Source organism: Mesoplodon mirus, assembly GCF_964341445.2.
Source record: "Mesoplodon mirus genome assembly, chromosome: X".
NCBI classification, from domain to species: domain Eukaryota; kingdom Metazoa; phylum Chordata; class Mammalia; order Artiodactyla; family Ziphiidae; genus Mesoplodon; species Mesoplodon mirus.
This window is the reverse complement of record NC_138981.1, coordinates 106,950,109-106,964,664: the sequence shown is the minus strand read 5'-3', so window position 1 is coordinate 106,964,664 and position 14,556 is coordinate 106,950,109. Positions and strand designations below refer to the sequence as shown.

At 36.9% G+C, this 14,556-nt stretch overlaps 1 protein-coding gene across 3 annotated transcripts in view; it reads left to right on the top strand.

Moving 5' to 3' along the window:
• The window catches only part of TENM1 (teneurin transmembrane protein 1), a gene marked incomplete at both ends in the record, with an annotated part of 603,322 nt that overhangs the window by 406,925 nt on the left and 181,841 nt on the right, over window positions 1-14,556 (top strand). For all 3 annotated transcript variants that reach the window (XM_082610702.1, XM_082610701.1, XM_082610700.1), the window contains 3 exons: window positions 5,769-5,954; window positions 7,526-7,549; window positions 9,389-9,535. In XM_082610702.1, the coding sequence (XP_082466828.1) occupies window positions 5,769-5,954; window positions 7,526-7,549; window positions 9,389-9,535 (357 nt within the window). The remainder of the gene's footprint in view (window positions 1-5,768; window positions 5,955-7,525; window positions 7,550-9,388; window positions 9,536-14,556) is intronic.

The window sequence follows — 14,556 nt, the reverse complement described above, 5'->3', positions numbered from 1 at the left end:
CATTTAATATAAAACAGTAGTCATTTCCCACTTGCCTACAGTACCACCTTTACCATAAATCAAGTATCCTTATATGTATGGATCTGTTTTAGGACTCTATTTACTCTCAGTAGTCTATTTGCCATTGTACCAAAGCCCACTGTCTAAATTAACATAGCTTTGTAATAGGTCTTGCTATCAGCTAGAGTACGTCATCTCACTTTATTCTGCTTCTTTCTTTGGCTGATCAAAATTTACATAAACGTACAAACACACACATACACACACACAACTGCCAAGATATTGATTGGGGTTGCATTGAATCGGCAGAAGAATTTGGGGTAAATTGGCATCTTTAATTTTGAGTTTTTCAATTCACGAACATGTTATAGCTTTCCATTTATCCAGGTCTTCTCTAGTTTCTCTCATAAAGTTTTATAGTTTTCCAGTATAGGTCTTGCAAATATTTTGTTAAAATTATTACTAGGTATATGATATTGTGATGCTATTGTAAATGGTATTTTTAAATTTTCTCATTGTTTGCTGTTGATATATAGAAATAACTTTTTTATCTATATTAACCATGTATCTAGAGATCTTGCTAAATTCACACATTAATTCTAATAATTTATCTATACAGATTCTTTTTGTAGTTTGTACATGCACAATCATACTATCCGTGAATAATGTTTTTTTAAATATTTTTTTAACATCTTTATTGGAGTATAATTGCTTTACAATGTTGTGTTAGTTTCTGCTGTATAACAAAGTGAATCAGCTATACGTACACATATATCCCCATATCCCCTCCCTCTTGTGTCTCCCTCCCAACCTCCCTATCCCAACCCTCTAGGTGGTCACAAAGCACCGAGCAGATCTCCCTGTGCTATGTGGCTGCTTCCCACTAGCTATCTATTTTACATGTGGTAGTGTATGTATGTCCATGCTGCTCTCTCACTTCGTCCCAGCTTACCCTTCCCCATCCCTGTGTCCTCAAGTCCATGATTAATACAAGCTACCTTCACCAGTGTTTCACCCTAATTTCACTTGCCACAATGGAAGGATTTTTACAACCCAAAGTCCCATGACTGAGTCATATTTCCCATCCTGGCTTGGTCTTTAGAAATACAAAGGAAAGGGGCTTCCCTGGTGGCACAGTGGTTGAGAGTCCACCTGCCAGTGCAGGGGATGTGGGTTCATGCCCCGGTCCGGGAAGATCCCACATGCCACAGAGTGGCTGGGCCCATGAGCCATGGCCGCTGAGCCTGCATGTCTGGAGCCTGTGCTCCACAACAGGAGAGACCACAGCAGTGAGAGGCCCGCGTTCTGCAAAAAAAAAAAAAAATTTTCCTACTTCCATGATGATTTCTTCTCTGTTCTGTAGTTCATTCAGAAGTCTATTTCTTAATTTCCAAATTATATGGATTTTATAATTATCTTTTGTTACTGATTTCAAGTTTAATTCCATAGTAGGTAGAAAACATGCTATATATAATTTCAATACTTAGAAATACGTTGAGACTTGCTTTATAGCCTAGCATGTGGGCAATATTTGTAAATGTTCTATGTACACTTGGAATTTCTGTGTATGTTGTAGTTATTTAATGCAGTGTTCTGTATGTATCAATTATATCAAATTTGTTAATTATGTTGGTCAAATATTCCATATTCTTTCTAAGTCGTCTGCTTGTTCTGTCAATTAGTTAGTGAGAAAGGGGGTCATAAAAGTCTCTGACTATAATTGTGAATCTGCCTTTTTCTCTGTTTTGTTCCTTCAGTTTTGCTTCAATATTTGGCTTGGTGTTTTCTTCAGTAGCCATTATCCAGTCAAGTATTTTTTCTGTCCCCATGAGACTGACAAAAGCTTTACCCAACCTTTGAGCCTTCCAGCTGCATCTACCAGAATTGACAGACACTTCTAGAAAAGAAGCATCCAAAAATATCAGACACCTCTCTGGGTTTTCGTTTTCTCCTGGAACTTGGCCCAGCAATTCTTTACCCTTTTGTGAATTCTAGTAGTAACATCCAGCAAATTTTAAAATATATTTTGTCTAGATTTTCTAGTTCTCATCAGAAGAGAATAGTAAAAATTACTTAGGTCACAATCACTAGAAACAGATCTCCACCTTTACATTTTTATATGCATACTTGACAAAGTATCTCTTACCTAACTCCTGAAAAATACAAGGCTTTAGAAATATTGAACACAGGGCACTCCATTGCACGTATTATGATAAGATAATATTTTATTTCACTACTGTTTTCTAACCCCCCAATTGTTATTGATGTTGTTGTTGTTACTATTATATAGTCAATGCTTCTTTGCCATGTCTCTGGGCTAGTGGATAGTTTAGTAGTCCCCATCTCATTGAGATTGCAGCTTTTCAGGGATTGTCCTTGCTTTCTGCAGGAGTTTCCGTCCAACTCCCCATCTTAAATGGGACAAAGACCTCATCTCTTTTCCCTTTGTGGACACAGATACCCAAGCCCCTGGTCATTACTGGGTATAATAACCCCTCTATGCTGCCAGAGGGTTGACTTATATGCTTACGTCTTTGACTGTTAGCATCCTCTTTGCTTCCAGTGTTTGAGAATTTCTTGTGAACTAAGACAAGCAATTTTAAAAATTATTACATTATATTCAGCATTTCTAAGAGTTTATATCAAGGTGGTTTAAAGATAGCCTAGTCTGCCATTTTGCCAATACTGTTCATCTAGTTCTGAACAGTGAATGAATACTAGATGAATACTATTTCATCTAGTCCTACTACTTTTCAGGAAATCATCAGAATGATGTACTCTTATGTCTAAAATTTATGGTTGTATAAAGCAATATATGCAAAATGTTTGCCTCTCATTGTTTCAGTCAGCTCTGGCTTGATTGGCTTTGACCAATTTAGCTTTCTAATCTTAGAAAGGCCCTTTCAGTTCAGCTTTTAGTGTCTTGAGGGAGGCCATTAAGGGGAGCAGAATTACAATATCAAATTCACTATAAGAACTGAATTTTAAAATCCAGATTATCAATCATAGATTCAAAATCAAGATATAGACTGTTGGTGCTAATTCAAGATTAACCTACTTGAACTACCATTTATTAGGCTAAGTCCCCCCTTTTTGGTACTGTCTGGGTCCTAGACTTTTCTCACAACCTGGTGATCCCACACACAGTTTTCTATTCACTCTTCCACCCAGTGCAATCTGGCTTTACAACTACCACTTTATCAATACAGCTCTTCCTAAAGTTACCAACAATTTCCATGTGGTAAATCCAATGGGTACTTCTCTGCCCATGTCTCACTTGACCTCTGAGCACTATTTTTTACGTAACTGAAACCATTAGGTGGCACTTCAGGGGCTCCGAGGAGCTCCAGTTCTTTATGTCTCAATGCAGAAAGAATTCAGCAAGAGGCAAAGTGATAGATAAGAAGTGATTTATTAGAATAGGACACTTGTGAGGCTTACAAGCAGGTGGGCGAGAGGGTGCCGCACCCCAAGAACTTAGTGGGCTACAGTTTTATAATCAAAGGAAAAGTGGGGAGGGGGAGAAAACCACCTTCTTCCTCATTCTGGAATAGACATCAAAATTCCGTCCTCATCAGTCCCTCCTCCACGTTGGTGGGGGAGTTTTCTTGTCCCTACATGGTCAAGCTGGGACTGTCATGGTGCAATGGAAATGAGCAAAAAGGCAGTAACATATACTAAAATATGTTAAATCATTTCAGGTTTTAGTATAATGTCACCTTTTCCTTATATTTTTGTTTTTAGTGCGTGCAGAGGAGCGTGTCCTAGTAATCATTAACTTACTGAGCTCACTGGGAAGGATGTGGGTCTCATGCCACCATTGTTTCATTGTTTGGGGGCATGTCTCATGTTTCTGTTACCTGGTTTTGTTGCTAAGCAAGCCTGCTTGGTTTTGTGGTTAAGCAAACCTGCTTTCTTGAGTGATCATTAACTTACAGGGGTCTCCTATACTTTTTTCTTTACTTATAATCCCCTAGTGGGATTCACTGTTTAATCACCTTCTTTGGCCCTTTACTCTGTCCCTATGATAACTACCCCCTTCTTCTTGAAAAAGTGTCCTCTTTTGGCTTTAGCTATACCACAATCTATTAGATTTCCTCCTATCACTCACTGCCCTCTCCTTCCCAGTCTCCTTTGATGGATCCTCTTTTTCTACCTTATCTTTAAATCACGGAACACCTCAGGGCTCATTCCTTAGGGGATATCATCTGGTCTCAAACTTAGATGCTAAATAACACCTATATGCTAATGGTTACCAATTTCATATCTCTAGCCCTGGCCTGTTAAATTCATATATCTTAGTGCTTAATTGACATCTTCATTTGGCTATCTATACGTTATCTCAATGTTAATCTGTTTGATCTTCCATCTTATTCTTCCTTTATCCTTTTCCATTTTGTCAGTGGCAGCATTATCCGCCCATTTGTTTGAGCCAAAACTTTTGTTTTTCCCTTTCCTTCATTTCCTATATCCCCTCTTAAGGAATTCATATTGGGTTCTACCTCCAAAATGTATCTCAAGCTGCCCAATGACCCTGTCAGGTGTAAATATTATTACTTTCATTGTGTAGTTACACAAGCAGAGATTAAGAAAGCATATTAGTAATTTGCCTAAGGATACACAGCTTTTATGCAGGGGAATTCTTATTCCAAACCGTGTACTCTTTCTATGATATCTTGACCCTCAAAGAATACTTGTGAATATATTGATCCAGATAGTAATAAAATTCATAATCATGGCTTTATCAGAAGAATATTCTCACCTACTGAAAAATAACTCTGCTATCTATAGAGTAGAAACCTTTGTTACATATGAAGAGCTTTGTTACATGTAATATAGGGTAATACTTGTATCATCATATGTCAATATCTATCAATATATAAAACCAGTTTCAGAATTTGAGACTATGAAAGATAGACAACTTGGCTTCCAGAACACCCTCTTTTTCATTCAAGGATATGTGGCCAATTGTACCCAAAACCTATTGCATTCTTTCGATAGGCTTTTACCTCCCTTCTGCTCCTCCAGCAAGGGAATTTTATGAGGAAACAAGCTAGCCAAACTTTGTTTTGGTTTTCTACTGTCATGATTTTATTAATATTCAGTGTTTCTCAAAAAAAAGTCAGGGATACAGAAGAGAGAAACTGGGCAGAGCTAATAATACACCTTGATTATATTGGCTAAATATTGAATGGCATTTTGAGATAAGAAGACTGTGTGTTTTAATCAACCAAGAGTCATTTTAAATCCTTAAATGCAAATATTGTTAGTATGATCAGAGAAAGCAGTTGATTACTGTCACTGGCAGCTTTACCTCTTGTATATTATGAATTTTATTAGAAAGTTATCATCTTTCTGATTGTAAAACCCGAATGAAGTTAGGGCACTGTGTGTTTTCCCCAGTGATTTCTTGTAGCATCACAAAATCCCTACAACATTATCTGTAATCTTAATGAATGTTTAGTGAAAACCGCTTGACATTTGTTTGGCACTGACTTCACTTCTAAGCCTTGAGTGCTGTTATCATTTTGTGGACTGCTCAAAAACAATATGATTTAGAGTTTATTTTATACATAGAGATATAACTACCTTTTTTTAACAGAGTTCCTTGTACATTCACTCAAATGCTAGAGGGCTTTGTGACATTTTATTTATATATTTTAAATACAGGTATAGACTGAGATTTTGGTAATTCTAATGTGTTTTTGAAAGAGTAGGCTCTGGTTGTAATAAAATATGTAAATACATCTTCTTTGAATTCCCCACAGAGCTCTGTACCATGGAGTGTGGTAGCCATGGAGTCTGCTCAAGGGGAATTTGCCAATGCGAAGAAGGTTGGGTAGGACCAACGTGTGAAGAACGCTCCTGTCATTCTCATTGTGCTGAGCATGGCCAATGCAAAGATGGAAAATGTGAGTGTAGCCCTGGATGGGAGGGCGACCACTGTACAATCGGTAAGTACCACCATACTTTGAACCAAGTAAATTGGATTAATTGAAGAAGTAAAGCAATCTAGCAAGTCAATCACCAAGCTGTTTGTAGAATTTGAGATGGGAAGAGGGAAGAAGTAGGAGGGCTGGCCATAAGTTTGAAAGTTTCCTTAACTGGGAGGTTTCCTGTTTTGTTGATAATCTTACTTATTTCTGTGTCTTTTCCTTTCTCATTTCTTCATTATTCTTTATATTTTCTGCTTTCAAGTGCTTTGAGTTACTCAAATGAAAGATGATACATTAGAATATAGTGTCATTAGTTAATAAGAAAAGTGCTTTTGTTGTAAAGTTAACATTCACTGGCCATTTTTCCTTTTGAAAAGTATAGGTTGTTTTGGTTGAAAGCACTTAGAGGCAGTTTCATTAAATGGGACTACTTTATCAGGGGCCATTCAATATCATTAAGGGCTGTCTTTAATGTGTATAAGGAAGACACTCCTGACCTGCCATCAATAGAACATCTGTGTTGAATTGTTTATTGGGTAGTATAGAGAGTTCGTACCAAGGCGTCCACCCTCTCTCATCCCTTGTCACCAATTTCAGTAATTTTCAGGCTGCTTCCTGGGAGAACACCTGTGGGTGTGAGAAAGTCTATGTAATAATTAATCTATCACGTGGTCTTCTCACCACAAAAAACACTAATAATGATGAAAGTTTCATTTATAAAATACATTTTTCTGAGAAAAATATCAAAGCCCTTGACACACACATGTATCTGCCACAAAGGTTCCCTGCGTATACAGAGGGACAAGTATGATTACCATTGTTCAGCTAAGGAAACTGGGTCACAGAATGTTCCAGTGTCATTCTATGAGCACACAGAAAATTCATACAGTGCAAAAGCAAGCGTGGGCCTCTGGATACACAATTCATTGTTTACGGGCTTTTTTTCCCCTCTAGACTGTACTACAGCTTTCATTTTTAGGTGATTTTTGTTATAATGGTTGGAACCTGCCAAAGTAATGTACAGTATGTATAATATATATAACATATAATTTTAATAAACTGCATTACTACTCAACTACAGTCAGTCTTGTTCTGTGACTGTGGAAAATACTTAAGATTCATTAAAAAGGTGGTGAGGGGTGAGATTCAGATGCAGCTTAAGTAATTACATTCCTGCACTAGAGTAAGTTTATTGCCTTCACATAGGAGGATTTAAATATTGTCATGATTACCAGAGGTGGTTACTCCAGAACTTCCCTTCTAAAGATATTACTAATAAGAAGTTCAAGCTAGCACTCTTTCATGAGTTATTACTGAAATGTAAAACTGCAGTTCTTATACTTTTAATGAAATATGACACTTTTTTAGGAAGCCTAATAGAGTTTCTTGCAGAAAAGCCATTAATATCTTTCCCACAGAAAATATTATTCACAAACTACACAGGCCAGTGTACCAACTTTTGAGCTGCAGGCATTTCAGAATTCACAGTTTGCTGTTCTCCCAGGCAACAGATGGTAAACCATTAGTACTTGTTGTATAGCTTTGGTCTCCCAGAAATTCATTCAATCACTCTTTTCCCCCCTTTTTAGCTCACTACTTAGATGCTGTCCGAGGTAAGCCCGTTCTCTCTAGTTTTATAACAGAAAAATATTTTAAACCGAAAATATGCATGTGGGAAAGGAAGTGTTGGTGGGGTTTGGGTGTTGTTTGTTGTTATTTTTAATGTTGGCAGTCTTACTTAAGTGCAATATTGTCAGGTTCATGCCATAATAGACTTAAAAGTAATCTGCTTTCCCAATATCAAAGATTCATTTTTTGCCGTAGAGTTTAATAGACTGATAAGCAGTTTTAAGAATTATTTTTCTTTGTCTTGATGTCGAGTGGTGTGTGTGTGTCTGTCTGTTTATATGACAGAGAGGTAATTATTAAATAAACTAGGTTAGGTAGACAGCTGAACTTTTTCTCTAACATAACAATATAGCTTTAAGTCCGGGTAGAGTATCCTTACAACGGCAGAAGAATTATTCCCCTGTTAGTACCTCATCATCCATCCCCACCAGGGATCTGCACTCGATAGAGACTGCAAGGATTTTTCTGTCAGATTTCCTGGTGCCTTTCATTACCTCAGCCTCAGAAGATTGAAAATGTCCTACTCAAATTATCCCTAATTTCTCTTTATCCACTGTATGTGCATGAGAATGGAACTAGATAAATTTCTTTCTTAATCTTATACATGTGCGTGAGGAATATATATATAATCTTTTCGTACTTTCTAACAGCCATCTGTCATTTTATTTTAAAGTCTTTTCTTCCTCTAGTCTGTTGAGAGTTGCTAGGAAAACCATTTGTAAGAAACACTGGATTACTTCTACAGATTAAAAAAAAAATCTTTTGCTTTTTATACTTCTGGAATTTTCTTTCAAAGACAGAAAATGGAAAGAATATTGATTGGACTCGCTCCTGTAAAATCCAGGTCTGGTCCTGTGTTGCTACTGGGGAAATTTCCAGAAGCTATATGCCATTATTGCTCTCTCTGTTCATCTGCCCACTGAGCACTTGGGACATGCAGAGTTGCCCTTTGGAAGAGCCTATCTCCGAACCACTGGTAGAAAGAGTAGGTCATCCCTGAGAAAAGTCTAAATAGAGACCATCGTTAGTGTTTGTGGTTAGGGTTATCAATGGATAGAAGTCATTTAAGCATTATAATTTCCTCTTGACTATATTTATCCAATTATTCTCTAGAATTCTGAAAGTCTAAATTTGGTGTGCATTAATTCCATAAACATTTGTTGAGCACTTACTACAGGTATACTATTATGCTAGTTTCTGAGAGAGATACCAGATAAGTAAAAAAATCAATCCTTAGCTTTCAGATCAATAATAATCCTGAAGAGAAGAACTGAATAGATGTAAAGCAACTGCAGCACATTTCTAAGGCACCATATGGGCAATTAATGGTATGGTCTGAACTGTATACCAACATACCTAAGTCCTGAAGCAACATATCACAAGGGAAAAATCAGCACAGAGTAGCAGTAGTTAGGAGAAGTATCTCTTCATAGAAACTGCTGTCTTTTCCCAACTTTTTGGCCATAACTAGATACAATATCATCCATCCAGTTTTGATTGAGATGAGGAGATACCTTTTTCGAAAAGAAACAAAAAACATGTCTTGTCCCCATCATAGTTTTTATCCTGTCTGAATCAGAGGTTGGGAATTGGGGTTAGCATTAATAATGTTTAATTGGCTCTCTAAGGAAAAGCACAGCAGAGTAAGGGATAACAAGTTCCCTGGGAAGGTGGTATAAGCAAGCAAGCTCCTCTTCCATTTATTCAACACCTCATCTGAATGGAGCCCAGATGATTCGATTTTTCCCTCTAGGCAGATACATCATTGTTGGCCAGTCCCATTCTGATGTCTCTGAATTTGTTACTCTCTGCTGTCTTTTCAGATGGCTGCCCGGGGCTCTGCTTTGGAAATGGGCGATGTACCCTGGATCAAAATGGTTGGCACTGTGTGTGTCAGGTGGGTTGGAGTGGGACAGGCTGCAATGTTGTCATGGAAATGCTTTGTGGAGATAACTTGGACAATGATGGAGGTGAGTCATCTATTAAATGTTCATAAAAGAAAGGAATAGCCCAGCCTCTAGCACAGTGATGACCAATCTGGCCAAGAGTGAAAATTAGGAATCCTTATAAAGTCATACTATTTTGTAAATCTCAATTTATTGAATATTTACAGTAACCAGGCAATACTCCAAACTCTTTCCATGTATTATATCTCATTTAATTCTCACAATAATGTTATCAGGTATAGGTACTATTTTCCCTGTTTACAAATGGGAAAACTAATACTTGGAGTGGGGATGGTAAGTGACTTTTCCAGGATCACACAGCTAGAAAGTAACAGAACCAAGGTTCCAATTCAGGGCTATATGACTTCAGTTTCTGTTTTCTTAATTGTTACAACCATGCTGCCTCCCATATCTGTGGCATTTATTCTACTAAATTAAATCAGCGTACCACTGTCTAAACTGTCAGATGCTAGTGTAGCTTGCACTATACACATCGTGAGGTAGTTTTCTTTGTTCTTAGTTATTTAGAGCTCCCTCTTGTGTCTTTACCTTTTAGTACCACTTTACATCTTTCAAAGGACACAGCATCATGACAATTCACAGTAGAGTATTTTACATTTAATTCAAGAGCTGCACATGTTTTAGAAAGCCATATGTGGCTCCAAGGCCTCAGGGTAACCACTTCTGTTTTAATCAAGCAAACAAAGGCATCTAATACATTGTACAGTCAGGCCTCAAAACAGCCAAATCACCTCTGAATGAGCCTAAAACAACAAATCCTCACTTTCCTCTTACTTTCTACTCAAGAAAACATGAAATTGACAAAAAAATTTATTTCTAATTTCTGTATATTAACTTAAAATGAAGTAGGTTGTTAAATTTGACTCCTTAAGGTTTCTATTTGTGCTTAGACAATTATATACCTTGTCATTTGAATCCAAATGGGGCTTAAAACAATAAGGTAGCAATCATCGTTTAAGCACCAAATAAGGTGTCAAAGTGTCCTCTTTTATTGTTCTGGCTAACAGTTTACCTTTAAAAGTTATAAGACCTTATGAATTTTAAGTAGAAGCAACTTTCTGATTAAGAGCACAGGGCTTTGAAGTTAGAATTTCTGGGGTCAAATATTAGCTCTGCTATGTACTTCTGGCTGTAGGGTTTGGGAAAAGTTTCTTGCTATCTCTGTGCTTCAATTTCCTTATCTTCAAAATGGGGCTGATAATAATAATAACTGTCTAATAGGGTTGTTATAAGAATTAAACAAGATAATTCATGTGCACTACTTAAAGGATGATAAATTACAGCAATCAATGCACACATGCACACAAACACACACACAAACACACACACACACTAAATTTAGGATAACAGACCATTTTCTGAAGAGACTGTTTACTTCCTATCTAATTTGAAATTTTTGTTAGGGAGGCCAGAGTGAGATTTTCAATTAAATGGTACATAATCAACCATTTACTTGACTTCTGTGGTCCACCAAGACTCATTTTCTTTTTTTGTTTTTTTCAAGACTCATCTTCTACACCCATCATTCTCAGTTCATCATTTAAGTCCCAACTCAAGCCATGTCTCCCATGATACCTCTGACATCCACCACCCCAACCTACCATGGTGTTTATCATATGCACCATACAATCAAGCGCTAAATTATATCCTGTCTGTATCGTTTCCTTGTTACATGTTAAGTATGACCCAGAGTCCATAGTTTCATGCCCAATATAATTACTAATAATATTAGCTTACTTGTATTCAGGGTTTACTATGTACAAGGCACTGTGCTGAGTCCTTTATGTGAATAATTTCACTTAATCCTCGTGAGGTAGAAACTACTATTAACACTACTTTACAAATTAGGAAACTGAGGCACCGAGAAGTTAAACAAACTGCTCAAGATCATATAGAAAGTAAACGATAGAGTCAGGGTGTAAACCTAGGTGGTCTGCTTCATTCCAAAAAAGATTGGAGGAAGTAATGGAGATTTCTCAATTGATATATTGATTAAAATGTTATGCTCAGAAAATACATTAACAACCTATGCAAGTATAATTTCTTTCTTTCTTTCCTTCTCTATTTATTTGTTTTTGGCTGCGTTGGGTCTTTGTTGCTGCACGCAGGCTTTTTCTAGTTGGGGCGAACAGGGGCTACTCTTTGTTGCGGAGCACGGGCTCTAGGCACGTGGGCTTCAGTAGTTGTGGCTCGCGGGCTCTAGAGCACAGGCTCAGTAGTTGTGGCACACGGGCTTGGTTGCTCCGTGACACGTGGGATCTTCCTGCACCAGGGCTCGAACCCGTGTCCCCTGCATTGGCAGGCGGAATCTTAACCACTGTACCACCAGGGAAGTCCCAAGTATAATTTCTGACTCAGGGTTGAGCTAAAATAAGTTTCCTGCTTAATAAAGTACAGCTTGATAAAAATAATTGAATAATTATCAAGCATTTTCTGTGGCCTCAAGGTCACCTCAAGGGAGCCAAAAATGTTTAAGGAATGGATCAATTAAATATTAATGAAATAATGGATTATCAGTTTTCAATATCTGTGGTATATATAGATACAAAAGGTATAGAAGATATTGCTGAATGCGTATTGACCTATGAACATTCCTTTAAAATTGTGTATCTATGTGGGAATCAAAAATCAAAGACGCTGATGTGAGTTTAGTGTATTTTTATGATTGTCTCCTTAGGGAGTGGCAGGGGGAGGCTCCTTGAGATATTCAATTACCATTTTTTCCTTTGGTAGGATTAAGATGATACTGATGACAAATAAATATTTAGTTCTACTTTGAGATGGAAAGATGGATTAAATAACCTCTGAAAGTCTCATGACTAAGATTTTGGACAATAAATCCATTTTTATACTGTTTAAGTAACATCCCTAAGAATATATTAAATGCCCAGAATTTGGTGGTCTCAGCTTTCCAGCTATCCAGAATGGCTGGATTCATTTCCAGCCATCCAGAATGATTGTATATGCCTAATGATTAATATTTGCATACTTGTTTGTGCATGTATGTGTGTGAGTTTTAATTAAATCAGAAAGTGCCAATTGAACCTTTTGGGGGAAAAAAGTGGTCCTAATTTTTTAAATGTTAATTCTTAAGAAATCTTCCCAGTCAAAAAAAAAAAAAAAATCACTTTCAAGCAGTTGCTTCAAGTAGCTGCTTCCTGATTACTCCATATCATTGCTGATACTTAAAGAATGGCAGGATTTTTTTTGTTTTGCATTCTAATCAGCTTTGAATACTCATTAGTATTACTGCTACTTCCTGAAGCTTTGACTTCAGTTACACTCTGATTCAATGTATTGTGACTCTTAGTAACTAGTTGGGCTCATTGAATATGTGGGTGACACAGGTCTAGGAGCTACCTAAGAGCTTCTTGAATAATAAAAACAGAACTAAGAACAAATAACCCTTGGAGTTTTTTCTTAACATGCAAAAAATTGAAAACTGTCTTTTACATTGTATATTTAAGAACTGATTACTACAAAAATCACAAATCTATCAAATGTCTTGACCTCATGTATCCCTTTAGTTAACAAGCACATACCATGGACACAACCTTGTGCTTGGAAGAGGAGACTTAACCTTATGGTGACCACATTTTCATGTGTTCATCATGTGTCCTGATTTAGGGTTTGAAAAATATAATCACCATACATTACATGCACATATGAATTGACATGAGAAAAAAAGTTTAGACATTATATTAACTGAATCAGAATAGCTAAAACAAAGAATAGTGAGAGCAAGCTAGAACTATCAGATGTTAAAATAATATTTTAAAACTATGATAATTAAAACAAAATGGTACTGATGTAAGCATAGACAGATCAGTACAACCGAATAAAAGCTTCAGGAACACACCCCGGTACAAATATTTAGGATATTATAAAACCAGCATCAAAAATCAGTGGGGAAAAGAAACATTATGAAGTAGGTGGTGCTGAGACAACTATTAAGGAAAAAAAAACCTTAGATTTTCAATTCATATCTTATTCCAAAAGAATAAAATAAATAAAAACATTCCAGCTGATTAATGAGTTGAAGGCAAAAGAAAACTCAAACACAATTAGAAGAAAATATAGGTGGTAGATCTCAAGATTGGAAAGGACTTCTTAAACATAAAAGCTAGGAAAGAAACCACAATAGGAAAAAAATGATAAGTTGGACTTCATAAAAGTTTCCAACTTCTTTGTATTCTTTGGCTAAGTTTATAGACCATCTGACATCTATTTGGAGATACCAAAATCTGCACTGTCTGATATGGTAGCCACTAGCCACATATGACTATTTAAATACAATTTAAATAACATTAAAAATTCCATTTCTCCGTTGCACTAGCCACATCTCAAGTGCTCAACGTCACATGAGGCTAGTGACTACTGTGTTGGTGCACATCTAGAGCATTCCTATCAATGGAGAAAGTTCTATTGGATAGCGCTGGTCCAAATGTTTGACTCAAAGGTTTATTTACCTTTCAGCCAAACATTTCAGATTGGGCACCCAATTTTCCATTCATTCATTACTACTTTGTGCCGAGTACTGTGCTTGACACTGAGGAGAAAATGTCAAACAAGTTTCTGCCTTCATGGAGCTTATGGTTTAGGTATTAAACAAGAAACCACACAAATAACTATATATTTACAATTGTTTAGAGTGCTATAAAGTTTTTAGAGTGCTATAAACATGTATAGCAGGACCTAACCAAGTCTGTGTGGCAAGGGAGGCCTCACATGAGTCAGGGGAAGAATGTTCCAGGCCAGGGAAACAGCATGTACAAATGCCCTGAGGTGGAAATATACTAGACTCTTCTAGAAAGTGAAAGGTAAGTCATTGTGGCTGGAGTCAGGGAGAGATTGGTAGGAGATGAGAATATAAAGGTAGGCACTGGCCAGATTATACAGAACATTGTAAATTTTTAAAGATCTTCAGCTATCAAAGATTACAGTTTAGTCCCTCAAGTCATAGAGGAAGGAAGGTGACTTCTGATACTGTGGAACGATTGTCACGGAGGTTAAAAAGATGTACA